The 17,736-nt window shown below is 41.4% G+C and overlaps 1 protein-coding gene across 3 annotated transcripts in view; it reads left to right on the forward strand.

Annotated features, from left to right (window-relative positions):
* ythdc2 (YTH domain containing 2) overlaps positions 1–17,736 on the forward strand; it is a 180,106-nt gene that overhangs the window by 133,864 nt on the left and 28,506 nt on the right. For all 3 annotated transcript variants that reach the window (XM_056597813.1, XM_056597815.1, XM_056597814.1), the window contains exons 22-24: positions 51–323; positions 474–600; positions 7,453–7,658. In XM_056597813.1, the coding sequence (XP_056453788.1) occupies positions 51–323; positions 474–600; positions 7,453–7,658 (606 nt within the window). The remainder of the gene's footprint in view (positions 1–50; positions 324–473; positions 601–7,452; positions 7,659–17,736) is intronic.

A 17,736-nucleotide genomic window follows, 5' to 3' on the forward strand; every position in this document is an offset into this window, starting at 1 on the left:
GCTTAGGTAAAGTACTTCTTGTAAAAGTGTCTCTCTGTGCTCCCCTGCAGAATATAGAGGCCATGAACCCTTGTGAGGACCTGACCGACCTCGGTCACCATCTGGCTGATCTCTCCATTGATCCATACCTTGGCAAGATGGTGCTGTGTGCCATAGTGCTCAAGTGCTTGGATCCTGTCTTGACCATCGCCTGCACACTGGCCAACAATGAACCATTCACACTTCCTACTCACGCCTCTCAGAAAAAGGCTGCTATTCTCAGCAGAAAGTGGTTCGCTGCCAATACCTTCAGTGACCACATGGCTCTTTTGAGAACTTTTCAGGTCAAATAAATATTGCATATTGAGGGGAATTGAATGTTCTATCAATCTAAATCTGGGTAAATTTGAAGGGGCTAGCATTGAAAATAAGTTGTATTTAACCTTATGGTTTGATTGCCCATAAACTTCGCTCATTATGTCTTCTGTACTTAGGCATGGCAGAAGGCCCGCACTGATGGCTCGGAGCGATCATTCTGTGAGAAGAATTTTCTGTCACAGGCAACCATGGAGATCATCATTATGATGCGAACACAACTGCTTGGACAACTCCGTGCAATTGGTAAGTGCTATTTTTGTCTTTCTATCTATACACCTAACAAAGATCATAAAGGATTAAAGATATTAAAGCTAGATAAAGATATTGAGTATCAGCCTTTTTGTCAGCACTACAAAAAGGCGGTAGTAGCTAAGGAGGTAGAGCGGGTTGGCTGGTAACCGCAAGGTTGTTAGTTAAATCTCTGGCTCCTCCTAGCTGAGTGCATGCATGAGTGTCAGCATCTAACCCTAACTCTTCCCGACAAGCTGGCTTTAGCCTTTGCATGGCTGACTCCGCCGTCGGTGTGTGTATGAATGGGTGATTGTGAGGCAATATTGTAAAGCGCTTTGGGTGGCCACTGGTTACAGAAAAAGCGCTATATAAATGCAGTCCATTTACCATTTGCTACATGTGAGAATGGTGTTTCTTGCTGAAAACAGCTGATCTACAGCAATTATGTTCATTGATCATCAAGTTGTAAAATATAAATTGCACGAAGTTGAGTGAGAAGGAAACTGAATTCCTACAACAAAGAAAAGATTAGCTTTGTTGCCTCTATGAAAAGAAAATACAGTAGCACAATCAGTATATCTTAGCATGAGTAGGAGGATGCAGATTTCGATAGCCCATTTTCACAATTAACGTCTCCCAAGTGTTGCATAACCTCCAAAATTCAGGTTACCCATAATTCATATGAAGAGCATCATTTAAGCATTTACAGGGTTTCTGCGGGGTTGTTAAAGGTATTAAAAGGTAGTAAATGAAATTAGCCCAAATTAAGGCCATTAAAATAACAAACGTCATCTGATGAGGCATTCAATTTCCAAAAAGGCCTATGAGTTTTTCAATTTGTGCAATTTACGTGCAGGCCTATCCTAAAATTACTTAAACTTGCGTGGATTTATTTTTATGTTGCGAGTAGGACCTGAGTGATATCAATGATGTCACGGTGATGGTGCGTGCGCTGAAACAACTGGATATACCCGGCTGGCTTGCTGCCAGACCACTTCGCGGGTTTGCTTCTGTTAGTTCAAAGTCATTTGAAAGACAATGGGGAAATGCAAATTTTCGGACCTCTGGCAGGAGCAATCGATATTTAAAGACTTGTACGGTATAAACGTATAGGAGGATTATTTTTTTATCAACCCGGCGGATACGCGCGCAGAATGATCGCAAAAATAACATTTGTTTGACCATGGCTATCTCTGTGTGGTTAATGAGAAGTTGCAGTGTTAATTAGAGATGTTGTCAGCTTACTGTTACATTAAACTGTAATCAGAAAACGCGGTTATACGCTATAGACCAGGGCTATTCATCCTCCTTAACGAGTGGGCCGAAAAGGAAAACCACTGGGGGTTCATGGGCCACACAGAGTAAAACTTCGTGAATGAATCGCTACAAATAAATCGTACTTAAGGTAGTGTTAACTTAATATACATAATACTACTACATGGAATAAACTTGTCGGACACATTCCTTCTTTCTTCACTTTTAATCGTATCATTATAAAGGATTTTGGACACGTATTTAGAAGTTTGAATCATCACAAAACAGAACTACTGTACATATGAGACATTTTGAGGCAGTGAGTCAGTGAGAAAGATTGCACTGCCTTGTTTGCCTAGTTTGGCTCATCCTGAGACACTCATGCAGCTTCTCATGGAGGTCATGGAGCAACGTGCCCTTGTTCTGATGGCATTCATATGAGAAAAGCTAGATTCACACGTATCGGTTGAGCCACACATTGTCAGAATAAGTGATGCCAGTTCCTGATTGTTGGGTACTGATACTGGCTAGTATCACCGGCTACACACAGAAACCTGATTTGCATGCAACTATGTTTCTCCTTTATTTTATTTATTTTTTGCATGCAACCTCTTGCGGGCCAGAAAAAAAGTAAGAGGGGCCGCATTTGGCCCACGGGCCGCTAGTTGAATAGGCCTGCTATAGACCCTATAGTAGGCTGGGACGAATTTCAAATTATAAATATGTAGACTTTACGTGAAAAGTATAGACTGTCACGATTCCCATAGAAACTTATTGCGCGGTAATTATTCTTCAAAACGAGAGCTGGTAAATTGTGAAAAATGTATTAAACTAATCGGACCAACGCGGTTATATGCTATACGCAGGTGTTTCAAACTCAATTTACCTGGGGGGCCGCTGGAGGTAGAGTTTGGGTGAGGCTGGGCCACATCAAGTATTCCAAAAAAAAGTACAAATATCCAGTCTTCTCTAGCTTTACTATTGACAGCAACATGAATGCTTTTTTGAACATGAATGGCTCTTTTGAACATGAACGGCTCTTTAAAACATGAACCTTCGTCAGAAAATGAGCTGTCCTGCTGAACATATGGCTTAGCTTGCCTACTCCTTACTGCCAGAGACCTGGCAGCGCTTCCTCTCACACAGCTGAGGCACATTTGGCTTGAGAGAGGAAGCAGTTGAGACCCTCAGGATGGCTTGAAGATGCTCATCAGTAAGTTTGGACCTGCACTTTGACTTATTGAAGTTCATGGTGGAGAAGAGCTTTCACACAGATATGTGCTCCCAAAAAGGCACACGGTCCGCTTGAACATCCTGCAAAGCTCAGGGAAGGTGGGGGGGGCAATTCTCTCAAAAATTGTCCAAGCTTGTCTACTTTTCCACTCACCTCCCTGAACTTGGCTTTGAGTTTAGAATTGCAGTGCAGGCCAATGAGGTCCATTTGAAGCAGAGCAGGGGCATCTTGCACATCGAAAGAGAAGGAGTCAGCAAAAATTTGAAAAGTGGCTATGTGTGTCTTGAAGTCTGCAAACCTTTGATCAAATTCCTCCTGTAGTTTCACAATGGCATCAGCATACTTCAACAGTGAATAGTGTGCCCTCATACATGAGTGCCTTGCATGCTGGGAAATGGCAGAGGTTTGTCTGAGAGAGCTGGTCTTTCCATAAGACGAGTTTTGCGTAGAATGCTCTCTCGTTGTCATAGGCAGCACTGACAAGCTGCCCATGGCCTTGTAACTTCTTGTTCAGTACATTCAGCTCCTGTGTGATGTCAACAAGAAAAGCCAAGTCCATGAGCCATTTGGGATCACTTAGCACAGGAACAGCCGTCCCAACCTTCTCCATGAAGGCAATCACTTCTGCTCTCAACTCAAAAAATCGCTTCAAGACGTTTCCCCTGCTGAGACAACATACCTCTGAAGTAGAGCCCATCCTCATATGCTGACTCTTATTTCCTCCAGAAAGGCGCTTAACATCCGGTGCTTTAATTCCCTGGATCTGATATGGTTGATGCATTTCACAACCACAGACATCACATTGTCAAACTTCAGGCATTTGCTGCAAAGGGCCTGCTGATGGATAATGCAGTGCAGAGCAATGGCCTCCTCCACACCCTCCTCTTCCAGTTTTCTATGGACAAGGGCCACCAGTCCATTTTTCCTCCCTGTCATTGATGGCGCTCCATCTGTTGTTATTCCAGCAAACCTCTTCCATGGCAAACCGGCATCAACAATGGCATCACACTGCTAGCGGAATACATCCTGAGCAGTGGTCTGGCCATGCATTGGACTCACTGTGAGCAACTCCTCTATCACTTCAAAATTCTCTTCAACACCACGGACATAGATCGCAAGCTGTGCAGTGCCAGTGATGTCTGTGCTCTCATCAAGAGCAACTGAGTATGCATGGAAACGTTTTGCTTTCTCACGCAGTTGATCATATATGTTACTTGAGAGGTCAGAAATATGCTCTGCCACTGTGTTGGCTGAAAGGCCGATGTTGCTAAACTGACCCTTCTTTTTCCGGACAAACTATACTAGCAGCCAGTGACATGCACTTTTTGACGAACTCGCCTTCTTTGAATGGTTTTAGTTGTATGGCAATAGTTATAATTGGTGACTTCAATTTCCGTACTGATGATTTGAATGACAAGTATGCAATACATCGTTTTACCATTTTGGACACATTTGAACTGTCTCAACATGGGAGAAAGCCTTGTTTTTTTTTTATAAATATTTTATTACCGACATACTGACAAAATCAAATACTGTCAAAATAGGGCAATTTAAATGTACTTTTAAAAAATGCCATCTCCTTTCTTTGACCTCTAAGCCCAGGTTTGCTGCTGATGATCTTGTTGAAAACTTTATTTAGAAAATTGTGAAAGTTATAGATGTCATTGCACCTTATAAGGTTAAACGATTTCTGGAAAGCAAAATGCACCCTGGAGAAAAGCTGGCCCGTAACGACCCAGCAAAAAAAGTATGCAGTAAGGTTGAACACATCTAGCATTAATCAAAACTTCACTTTCACTCCAATATTATTAAAACCAATGCAAAAATTGTTGAAAGCAACCATGACAGGTGCCTACTGTATGACCGACAGCATTATAATAGGCCTGTCATGCCATATCTCAAAGTATGGTTGGTTGAGATTGGACTTGAACCAGCGACCCCATGGTCATAAGTCTGACACAATAACACTACGCTATAGGGATGGGCCGATAGTCGATCCTATCGACTATAAACAATAGATGGATTCCATCGTCGATGATCTGAAGTTGCCGATAAAAAGGCGATATATATATTATTTTTTTTGCCCTGCCGTATTCACTCAGTGCTGCGAGAGGAGAGGGGAGGGGCTCGAAACCTACCGGTCTGCTCGCACGGCGAAATTACATCAAACCCCGCTGCACCATTTCCGGGTCACAGCTGTGGTACATGAGCTGTGTTCAAAATCGTTCCCTATTCACTCACTCACTATTCCCTATAGTGTTCATGATATAATGCACTACATAGGGAACGAACAAACGAGAATTCGGACACTACGCTGAACATTTCTAAACGTAATTTGCGTCAGTAAATGCGCCGGGTATTTGTGTGACGCGGACAGATGCGCCCACGTCATGTAAACAAACCGGGCACTCTCGAGGAAATAATTTGTAAGTATTATTATATATACTAATATATTATATTATATTAGTAATATTACGTGGTTAATCAATGTATTTTTTGGCAGTACTATATTGTGTACATAGCTATTATATATTGTACATAACATCTGGCCATATCACCCAGTTCTGGCATATAATTCCTAATTCCTTCGTATTCTCCTCCCTTCCAAGAGGAGAGTGCCAGGAAGCAGGTTGGCGGAATGGTGGAGAAGATGTGATTCTCCACCATGTGTGTCGGTGTGTTTTTATTTTTAGGTGTGCGTCTGTGTGTATTTTTAGATGTGTGGTTCAGTGTTTCTTATTTAAATAAAGTGTTTCTTCTAAAGTGTTCTTGTTCTTAACCGATTATTATCTATGGGTGCACTCTCACTAGGCCATCTGGCCGTGGCCGTTTTAGCACCTAACCGTGCTCAAATCTGCCAGTGTGAGTGTGGCCAGTCTGGCCAGGCCGGGCCAATTTCGCTACTTGGGAGAGGTGTGCTGCTACGGCACGGGCCGCTACGGTACAGCCGACACGCGCACACGCACGGCTACGCAACCTGAGCTGGATGACGTATAGTCAATGCGACGACCACGGACATAATAAAGGCGACGAGCCTTCTTTCCCATTAAACGGTAAACATCGCGTCAAGCGGTTCAACTGTTGGTGTGTTCTCTGTGTTGTTGTCCATTGTTGTTAAAACTCTGACTGGCGGCAGACTTTATTATGGTCCAATCAGCGGACGCTTGGTGATGACGTGTTACGACGTGATGACGTATGTACAAGAGCCTTCCGCAGCTGTGGCCAGGCCACAGCTGCGACGGCCAACGGCCACGGCCAGATGGCCTAGTGTGAGTGCATGCCAGAGAACAATGGGGCCATTTGAGCACGGTTAGGTGTGAAAACGGCCAACGGCCACGGCCTAGTGTGAGTGCACCCTAATACCTTTAACATGTAGCTAAGTGACATTCAAAATAAAGGTATATTACGAGGGACAAATAGTATTAAAAAAATCCTTTATTTAAACATGCCAATTACAAAATATAAATACCATTTCAGGTTCAACATCTGGGTCTTGCTCGTTGCCCGAGACAATGGCAGCCAGTCTGTCTCTTGTAACATTAACAGGGGTCTTGTTATCTGCTAGGGGGCACGGGGAGGCCATGATGACGTCACAGGGTAGGGTTGTCCCATTTGGTAGGGGATCGGTTAGGGGTAGCAATGAGCATGAGCTATGAGGGTTAGGGTTAGGGTTGAGATGTAGGGTTGAGACAGTGAGCAAAGAAACGGGATTGGGCCTAAGTGTGAATCACCCTCACGGTCGAATGTCCTGATATACAAATGAGGCGAAAATGCAGAGGACATGAAAACGGCTTGTGCAACAAATAGCTGGGATAAACTCTGATCACTTTTAAAACAAGACTGAAGACTTATTTTTGCTTTAGTTTCTGCAAAATCATAAATATATTGCACTTTCTACAATGCATTTCTTTTTACCTTAGCCTTTATTTTATTTTACGCATCTATTTTATTTTATTGCTTAAATTAATTGTATGTTTGCTTTAACTTTCTGCTACATCTAAAACATATTGCACTTTCTTTTTAACTTTTAACCTTTGTTTTCTTTTACTTACCAATTTTATTTTATTATTTCATTATATTTTATGACTATTTCAATGAGAAGCACTCAGTCTGCCTCGTGTATAAAAAGTGATACATAAATAAAGTTGGCTTACCTTGCCTTCATAATTGTATTCGATAGTCTTACATTTTCTTTTTACTTGTTGAAACCTGCAGAAACCCTGGATAGGAGGGGGGGTATGAAAATGTCTCCTCTTGGGGAACAAACAAACTTCATGCATTTCTATAAGATTAGATAACGATACAAGGACCAATATTGATAAGGTATGACTTATTCATAAAATTTTTATAACAAATTATAAATTGTTTTTCTTCAGGTTTTGTTCGAGCGCGGGGCCGCAGTGACATCCGTGATGTGAACATCAACTCTGAAAACTGGGCTATTGTGAAGGCGGCCCTGCTAACTGGCACCTACCCCAAACTGGCATACATTAACAAAGGAAGCGGGTCCATCTCTCGCAGTGGCCAGGCACAGATTTCCTTCCATTGGACTTCAGTTTTGAGTCAGCCACACTGCAAAAAGGTAAGAGCTGATGTTGCCAGGCACTAAACCACCAACTACCAATAGCGAAAAACTATTTTGTCACTATATCCACAATTTGGAAAATGTACACAATGTTGTTAAAAGATCAGTGACGCTTCATAAGGTATAGTCAGTACTGAGTAGATTGCAATTAAGCCTTTAGCATGGCTTCTTTATTGTAAGTGTGAGTCAATCTGAACATTGTAGGCTGATAAATGCGCTCCAGGTCCTATTTTCGTTTTTTGTGTAGTAATCTACTTTCCTGCACAACTTAATCGCTGTAGACTATATGTTTCACTATTTTTGTAGTGTATCTCATTTAGTGAGTAAGGAAAAGCTCAAGACTGTCTTGAGCTGTTTAACGGACTTCCCCAGGACATCTTCCGCCATCTTGGACTTTCTCTGCATCGAAATCTCTGGATGTCTGAGGCCTTTTATCCTCAAATCCATTCAGCTTCACGCTGGTTTTCAACTGTCAGGTTCTCCAGGCTTTTCTCCCTCAATGTCTGCCCTCAACTCGAAAATGGCATGGAGAACCACATAGGATGCTTTTGGTTCCACGTTGACCCTAATGTGATGACCACGCAGTCGATTTGAGGCAGCCGTGAACCTGTTTTGGTTCTGCGTCGGGTTTATATGTTGCTATGCAATTCATCGCCGCAACGGTGGGGGCGCTATGTTTTTTGCAAAGACTGACCGACCGACCAAGACTCATGTAACGTCTATCGTCAATTCAATTTGGTCCATTTCATCTTCTCTCTTCTCAGAAAAACTTGCGCACAGCCAACTGACTCAAACACTTGGAGGTGTTTAGGGAAGTGAGAAACGGAAAAGTGGATTGCCGGTAATGATGTAGTTAGCGGAACAATCAAACCCTTGCTGCACAAGGTTAAGCTTTTGAGAGGCGCACGTCAGGCCCTTGCTGTGGATGCAAGGAGGTTTTGTATGGACGTAATGGGTCCCTAAACTCCCTTGCGTTGCATCAACGTCGAACCATACCTTTACATTTACACACTGAAAGCTCGCTTTTCATTGGGAAATACTCTGGTGTTACCCCAGACTACAATCACGATGTCGGCAACCCTGACTTGATGATTCTGATCACCGTCTGTAGCTTCTCATCTGCTGCTGAGGCAGCTCGGTAGGAGTGTCAGCATCATCAGAGCATTGTTCTTCTCCCAGAATCCATACTTTAAATATGAAAGATCAATATTTCAGGGTTAAGGAGTCATTTTTTGGTCCAAACTAATGTCTGGGATATATTCAGCTACCCTAAAAAAAACCTAGTTGGACGCCTCACAAGCTAATATTGGTAAAAAAATAAAATACAACTTTTTACCCAGGCCCTCTGGGCACTCCAACTTTGGTTGGCTCTCCAGGCAATTCCCCGAGGATTTGGCCTTGGATAAATTGGGAGGTCTTATTATACACCTATATAGTGGGGTCAGATGCATGGGTAATTTTTCTCAGTCATTTCAAATTGGTGTTAAAGTTTGGTTTTCACTTCTGAGATAAAGTTAACTTTATTTATATAGCACTTTTCATACACAAGGCAGACTCGAAGTGCTTCACATATAAACATTGTCATACAATAAAATAATATAATAGATAAGTAAAATAAAACATATGCAAAGAAATGGGTAAAAACGAAAGTTAAAAAGGCATTTTAGCATTAAAATAGAAAATAAAGGCAAAGTTAAAAAAGCTTTTTATAAAGTGCAATGTATTTAAGATTTAGCAGAAAGCTAAAGGAAACATAAAAGTCTTCAGTATTGTTTTAAAGGTCCTCAGAGTTGGGGCAAGACTTAAATCCTCAGGGAGTTTATTCCATTTGTTGCATAGTTAACTAAATCCTGCTTTCCCATGTTTCGTGTTTACTCTGGGGATAATTAACAGATTGGTCTCAGAGGATCATAGTGGCCTAGAAGGCTTATGTAGTGGAAGCATATCAGTTAAATATTTTGGGCCTAAACCATGTAGGGATTAATATGTTAGCAAAATTATTTTAAAATCAATTCTCTGACCTACAGGAAGCCAATGTAACGATTTCAGAATTGGTGTAATATGTTTTTTGGTCTTTGTTAGAACTCTAGCAGCAGCATTCTCAACAAGCTGAAGCTTCCTCAGAGTTTGTTTTGGGAGACATGTAAGGAGACCATTGCAGTATAGAACACTTTGAGATAAAAAATGGCCTCTAGGGGGCGCCACAAACTATGTAAACTGCTACAACTTTTGATTAGATTAACCAAATTTAACATATGAGGTATGTATGGATTCAGAATTAAAAGGAGAAGCTGGTATGCTAAGCATTTGGCGACCAGATTAAAAATAAATACATGTTTAGCCCAAAATACGAAATGGACACAAGCTTTTTTAAAGATAGTCTGAAAATATCCTCACAGTTGCTAAGGAATTTTACTTTTTAATGTTATTTCATTAAGACAAGACTCTGTGGTGATTTAACTGAAATTGAAATGCTCCTCACTCTTCTATTCTATGCCCTGGGGGGTGCCACAAAATGTAGTGTATGTATGGAATTAGAATCAACTTTTTTCAATCAATCAATCAAGCCATGAAGCAATCATTTTATTCACAAGAAATTTTCACTAAAGAACTTTATATCTGGAGAAAGTAAATGAATAACAATAAGAAGAGAAACAATAGTTTTTCTGGACAATAGGGCTAACATTTATTCTGAGAACTTCAAAGAAGTAAATATGGTTTACTTCTTTGATTTATTCTATGTCAGTATTAGAAGTTCTGATATGTGCACAGACGTGTGCAGGCCTCGACATTAACGGTTGCCCGCTTGCCCGGGGCAACCAAAAGTCATATTTGGGCAAGTTGAGATTGATTTCTGGTTGCCCGAACGGGCAAGTGGATTTTGGGTGGATGTTAATATAAAGACTATTTATTCAAATATTTTTAGAAACTGCAGAACAACCTTTTTTGCCGCAAAATAACACAAAATATAAGTATTTGCAATTGATCAGCGCGCCGTCTTCTCTTCTCTCGGAAAGCGAGTTAAAAGACACGCATCGCTTCAGTGCGAATATAGCCCCGCCTTCTGTCACTCGCAGTGCGTTCTCTGGCCGTGATTCGAAGGTGTTAGCTGAAGGTTAGCCAACAAAGCTAGCATCGCAAGTGCAGCGCCTCCGCGAACGGTTTAGGTAGAAGGAAAATGGAGGAGTGCAGTTTGGAAGTACTTTGGATTGAGGCAAATTACCAAGGAAAGTCATATGCAAGAACACGGTTTTGGGTTTCATAACTGTGCACATGCACAGCAATAGCGATCTTTTTCACGAAATTGGACCCTCACAAACTATATATTACATGAAAGCTGAGCCTCCACTTATTCCAACAGTCCAAACCATATCATTCTGTGACTAAAACTCGCAAATAACAACTTAAGAAGAAACGTCCCCTTTTCTTTTAACAACCAAAAATGAAGTATTACCTTTGTGATTTTTGTCCACAAAGTTGATTCTGGTCGAATAAAACCACCATAAACAGATTAACCCAGTGTCTGGGCCAAATTTTGCAACTAAACATAGTATTTTCAATCAATGAATAAGAGAAGGTTTCTTAGGAAATAGGTAAATTGCCTTCAATCAGAAAACGTATTCTTCAGCGCAATCTAGTGGCCATATGTTTATTTGCGAGTGTTTGGCTTGGTGCAGTCGAATATATTTGCCCTGAAATTTAAATAGAGGTGTCAAGTGTCAAAATTGTAAGATATCTACCTTCATTTGTGTCTCAGAGTAAGACATCGCTCCCAAATGATAACGACCAACTGATAATGTTATCGGTGGAAATGTTATCTTCCACTTATGCTATGTTCCATGGATTTATTCACTTTAACCAAGTATCATCCCCATTGAATATTTCACTTGCACAACAATCTTTCTTTGGCACAAATATGAAATTATCGCCCTAGCAGTTGTGGAGATATACTCTATTTACTTTGGGTATGTTCTTTCCTGAAAAAAACGTTTCCCCTGATATCGAAAATGCTATAGAATATCGATATTTTTCCAGGTATAGTGTCAAAGTTAGAAAATCCAGTATCGTGACTGACAACACTACTTGGCGATAGCTTTAATAGGTTGCAACGGTGGACTGAAATCACTTCATGGCACGATGTGACCGCTCGATAAATAAGTAAACAAAGGGAAGTTTGTTATTTTTTAAGCACAACATGTGTGGAAGCTAACATTCAGCATTCAAAACCAGGCCGCATGCCTGGCAAAAAGAGGCCTGTTCAAGATTCTGATTATAATTTGGGCAAGTGAACATCACATTCGGGCAAGTTGAACCTGACCTGTACTTGCCCGATGGGCAAGTGCTTTTGAAACCTTAATGTCAACCCCTGGTGTGCACTTTAACTTCGCCTTCATGCACTTGCACCGAGAACTGGCAGGTCGACTTGTACAAGTACTTGTACAACCGCACTTCCCATCTAGTTGGAATATGTCTTTGGCAAGTGGTAGCGTAGTCCAAATGGGAAGAAGTTTGCTGTCCTCTTCTTTCCACCCATGGTCAGTGGGGTTGTTGACAGGCATTGTTGACCTAAATGAATGAATAAATAAATGAATAATTTTTTTGTGATTAAATACTACAATACTCAAATCCAAGTGCATATTTACATGTGGGCTGTCGTCCAGATGGTAGCTTGGAAGACACTCCTTTTAGATGTAGATCCAAAGCATCCATTGTTGGGGGGGATTCTTTCAACATCCCTCGTCTTCTGTGAGAATAGCCCCATTCGAAGATCAACATAATTTTCCTCATTTGATTGACTGGAGTACAGCCTAAAGACAAAGTTTATTGCAACTTCTTTCAGTCTTGGAGAGGTTTGGAATGGAGTCTCAACGATAGTTGCAAACTCCTCTGTCAAGTATGGAACTTGCATTAACTTGCATCAATTTGCAGCAGGATCGCCTACCCCTGAACTTGAAAGAAGATGTGCTGTCTGATCGAGTGAATGTGTGGAAGAGAGCCATGGCTTTACATGTTTCTGTTCCCAGTTTTGTGGCGAGAGTGTTCAGGGAAATCATTCTTGATGTCTTTCCAGTTTTGAAGCAGATCCAGATTTCTGCAGTTGCATTCAAAGCCTTGATATGATGGAAATTACTCAGCAGGATTACGACAACATCTGTGTCTCCAGTATAGACCATCCCAACTGATGCTGTTGGGCGGGCATGGAGAAGATGCACTAGGACACGAGTGTCAGCTTCCTCGTGGTTGCAGCGATCCATTGGAGGACTGTTTCCAACATGGTGGACGCAATCATCTGCTGTTATGAAGACATCTTTGTCATTTGGGAAATGTCCATATGTCACAAGCGCAGTTGACAGGAATGAAAACAGTTCCGTCTTATTATCCTCATTTGCAAGAAATGCCTGCCAATCTCTTGGGACTGGTCAAAGCACGATACTGGTCCCAGACGATTTCCACTCGTGTTGATCTTTTCAAGTCACGTTGAACTCTTGGGCAGAAGACCTTGTCGAAGTAGGACTCAAAGGTCTTCCCGTGGACAGTTGTGCCAGGCAGTGAATGAATAAGTGCTCCACCATCAATAACTATGAAATCATAAAAATGGTGCAACTATCTCCTCATTGTCAGATATTGTTCCACTCATAGGATCTCCCAGGATGTAAAACAACAAATCTGACTTGGTACAGGAGTTGAGGGATCCTTCACATGATAATGCAGGTGGGTATGGAGAAGACTCGTTGTGAAAAACTCTTCCAAATTCCCGCTCTGGCTTTCCAGCACAATGAAAGCTTTCCCATAAAGCTCTGCATGATGTTTGAAGTGCTGCATTCTCAGTTTAGCTGCTGTCTTCTTCCGTGTTTTCTTCTCATGGAACAACATCAAGTTGTTTCGCTTGATCAGAGCTGTCAGTGGTGTGTCATGTGAGTCCAGCACATTCTTTTTGAAGTTGTTGTACTGCTCTTGTCCCATTGACCCAACTTTAAGGACCGATGCTGCAGCGGCTGCAGACTCGCACACCTTGTTATCAAAGTAATCAGGGTTCCAGGCCATCCAGATCCACGTAGAAGATCTCCCATGGTACTCCACAAAGCCAATTCAATGTGGAGCCCACCTAACATCACCACAAACTTGTCTTCCGAAGATGTCAGGTCCACTGCATTTTTTTTTTGCAAGGTCATAGAGGGGTTGGTCCACTACCATCGCAGGGACTTGTTGTGGGTTGAGGTGCTCAGTGTTTTTTTTCACCAGGTTCATTCCATGGTGAATCATTTCTAGGGTTGTTGCTTTGTCATGAAATAGGGCAGGAGGGCTTCAATGCTTTTTTCCGGCTGTCCAACATTTTCAGATCAAGAAACATGGAATGAAGACCACATTGCTGGATTGCCACTGTCATTTACTGCATTCATCCATGCCTCTTCATGCTGTCTCTCTGCATCTAATGAACCTCTCACCACTGCCTGCACAACTTTAACTGGAGGTTGGGTAACAATATTTCGGCCCACAGGTGGTACAGATGGATAGGAATGAGGCAGGATTGGTCCTTCTATGCTGCTTTCTCCTGATTTCTTTTAGTTGATTTTCAGACATTCTTGGTGCAACCCAGGCTTCTCTGATGTAGGAAACTGATAGTGAAATCCCAGTTCCATGAAAGGATGAGCTTGCCGTGTGTGATGTGTGATTATGATCTAAATAATCAAGGGCTGCAACTGTGAAAATTTGCAGATGCAAATTTGTGGGACAGACTATATGTGCATCTTCCTGGTCTCTTGTGCAATGGTCTGTGCAAAGCAAACTTCCATGCTGAGGACCTTCTCATATGATACTGTGAATTTATATTTGTGAAGCAGATAGACTAACTTCTTGGTTCTTGTTTCCGAATGCAAATCAAGGGCAAGGAACACTCCAAGTGGAGGCTCACATTTCAAGTTTGCTGAAAGAGAGGTCATATTTAGCATGGCCACCTGACTCTCAGACAGTCTGTCTGGAATTATCTTGATCTGTTGAGGATTTGGGTCCTGTGAGGTGATGGCGGAAGAAATACTTAATTTTTCTTGGGAACAGACGTCTCTTCACAACCACTGGGAAATGAGCCATCATTTCTTCTTTTATGAATTGTAGCAATTCATTTTCTGCTTTGATTTCATGTTTTCACTCACTGTGGTTTGTTTACAAATCACATTGTAACGGCGGTTAAACATTGTGTAGCATTTCAGATTATACTTTGCTTCAATAGCAACCAGATCTCCTTCTGCAAGGAGTGCCAGAATAGGATCTTCTCCTAGTTTAACTGCCTTGTCATGTATCTTTTGGGTAAGTGATCATTTCTGGTTTCTTTAGCACAGAAGAGACATAGATTGCGGTTAACAGGTTCTTCAGTCCGACAAGATCTTCTATTTGCACCAGGCAATCCCTCACGGGCAGTGTGTTTTTTTGCGTATTCAAATGCTGAGGATCTGTAAAGCTGACGACATGATTTGTGCCAGGATGCACACATTTTCTGCATCAATTCATCTACATCTGGGTGGGGAGCCGCACCAATAGCTCTGACTCACAAGGTTGATGATTTCTTTGTAGGCTCCCACTCTACGACTGGCAACTGGATTCACAAGAGGGCAAACAAGTTGTTCCTCAGTTTATTTTTGGCACAGAATGCACAACTCCCATTTGCTTGCCTCAGCCATCTCATAAAAACTGAATTCAAGCAGCCCATACCCTGCTCTTTGAACTCCTGTATTTTGTCAACAGGAAAGATTAAATATAATTTTGTCTTTACCTTTTTGTAACCAAATCAAACTTAAGTATTTGGGGTAAAATAAACAACTAAAAACCTACAATTTAAACCAGTGCAAGACCCAGTAGACCTATTCATTCCATCCTGCTGCCAGCATTAAAGTTAGCTTTAACTGGTGCTAGCAAAATGACTAATGTTAATGCAAGCTACTGTTCGGATTTATAAACTGACTGCTGTTGATATTTAGCGATTTATCACACATTATTTGTCTGTACAAGTTCATTAAAAACATAACTTGGCATCCAAACGTGTTCATTGGTATTTTCTTACCTTCAAAATACCGATATTGCCGGAGAAAAATTAGCACAGATGCTTGATTGTCAAATCAAGGGAAATGTGTCTGCTAGTCTGCCCTCTTGTGGCAGTAGCTGGCATAAGTCTACCATAACCGTATTTTTCAAAAATCACAGTATATTGTATATGGATGAAAGAAGCTAAATAATTAAGAAGTGCAACAATAACAAAAGGCCTGCAAGTTGCGTGCTTCATATCACGTAGGCTATATGCAGCCATATTTGTGTATGGGTATCCTAGCTATCTTTGTGCTATAGGGAAATTCTGAACACCAATCTTTAATCAAGTTGAGTCATTACACAGCCTTTATTTACAATAATTTTAAAAATAAGGTTTCATAGCAACTTTGAGGACATTTCCAGACTATCTTTTGCTTGTGTTCATTTATATATTGGGCTGAAAGTGTATTTATTTTAAATCTGGCCACCAAATGCATGGCATACCGGTTTCTCCTTTAATTCTGAATCCATACATACCTCATATGTTAAAATCTGATGATCTAATCAAAAGTTGTAGCAGTTAACATATTTTACGGCGTCCCCTAGAGGCCATTTTTTATCTGTGTTTGACACTCTGGCTGTGTCCCAATTCATAGGACGCATCCTTCGTAGACCGCGTCCTTCGAAGGATGCGGCCTTCGTAGACCGCGAAGGACACTCCGAAGGCCGAAGAAATGGGACGGTCTAGCCTACGGAGCATTTCTGGTTTACGTAACAAACCGTTACCGCCCTTTCACTTGCGTGACCACGCTGCTCCTGTCACCTAGCAACCCTGACAGCTGAACTGACCTGTTAGTAAACAGAAGTTAAACCGGACAGCGCGAAAAAAAGAAACCAACAACAATTATTATTGATCATTATGTTTTTGTATATAGTAGTTTTATAATAATTGTAAATAGTCACATGAATGTTTGTTGTAAATAGTTTTATTGTTGTATATATGTTTTATAAGTTATATACGAATACATTAGTCAATACAAAGAAGTTAGTAAGGGTTTTAATAAATAGTTAATCAAAAAAGTTAGTTAAATAGTTAATTAAATAAGTTAGTTTCAATAAATATGTAAATAATAATAAACAATGTGTTAAATATAACAGAACATAAGTTATTTGTCCACCAAACGCTCCAAAATTGAGAAAAACCTATCCATTCTTTCCCTGCTTTCCTGGGCTTTCCTCTCCTCTACCTCCCTTTGTAGCCTCATGTCCTCTTTTATTAACTGGAACATTTACATTTTACATTTATATTTAGGGCATTTAGCAGACGCTTTTATCCAAAGCGACTTACAATAAGTACATTTGTCATAAGAAGTGCATCAATATATCGCTGTCGGTACAGAAAGGATGTTCATAGAACCAAGTACCACAATCGCTAGGCTAACCCATTCCCCGTGTTACAGCCATGATAGCAGCTACTGCAGTTGCTACACAGTTACGTACTATAATACAATACAATACAACACATTGTACAATGGTGGCCAGAAGGGGGAGGGTGGCTATGCAGTCGAGGTGGACTCTGAACAGGTGAATCTTGAGTCCTTTTCGGAAGATAGTGAGCGACTCTGGAACATGTCTTCTTCTCTGTCCCTCTTTCTGGACCTTGGCCCTCGCTGTCTTTCCTCCTCCTGATCCTTGTCCTCCACCTCCTGATCCACCACTGCTGTACTTGCTGTACTTGGCCCTGGTGTGTTCTCAGGGATGGATGCAATTAGGACAGGGGGGTTGGTGGAATGCCTCTGTCCCAATCCAATACCTTATCCATGGGGACAAACCAGGGCCAAGTGGCAGCAGTGGGTTTCCCACCTACCCCCTCTCCTGACCCAGGATACTTGCAATCCTAAGGCAGAGGAAATCAATCATGGCAGTTAACAAGAGCAGTATCAAAACAAATTTCAGCAAAAGTTTTTCTTTGCCTGCGGGGGAGTCACCTTCCCCTGCAGGCCTATTTCCTCCAGAATTGTCCTAAACACAGAGACATTGTTAATCAGAGAAAACA

This window comes from Gadus chalcogrammus, chromosome 8 (assembly GCF_026213295.1).
Source record: "Gadus chalcogrammus isolate NIFS_2021 chromosome 8, NIFS_Gcha_1.0, whole genome shotgun sequence".
Classification (NCBI taxonomy): Eukaryota; Metazoa; Chordata; class Actinopteri; order Gadiformes; family Gadidae; genus Gadus; species Gadus chalcogrammus.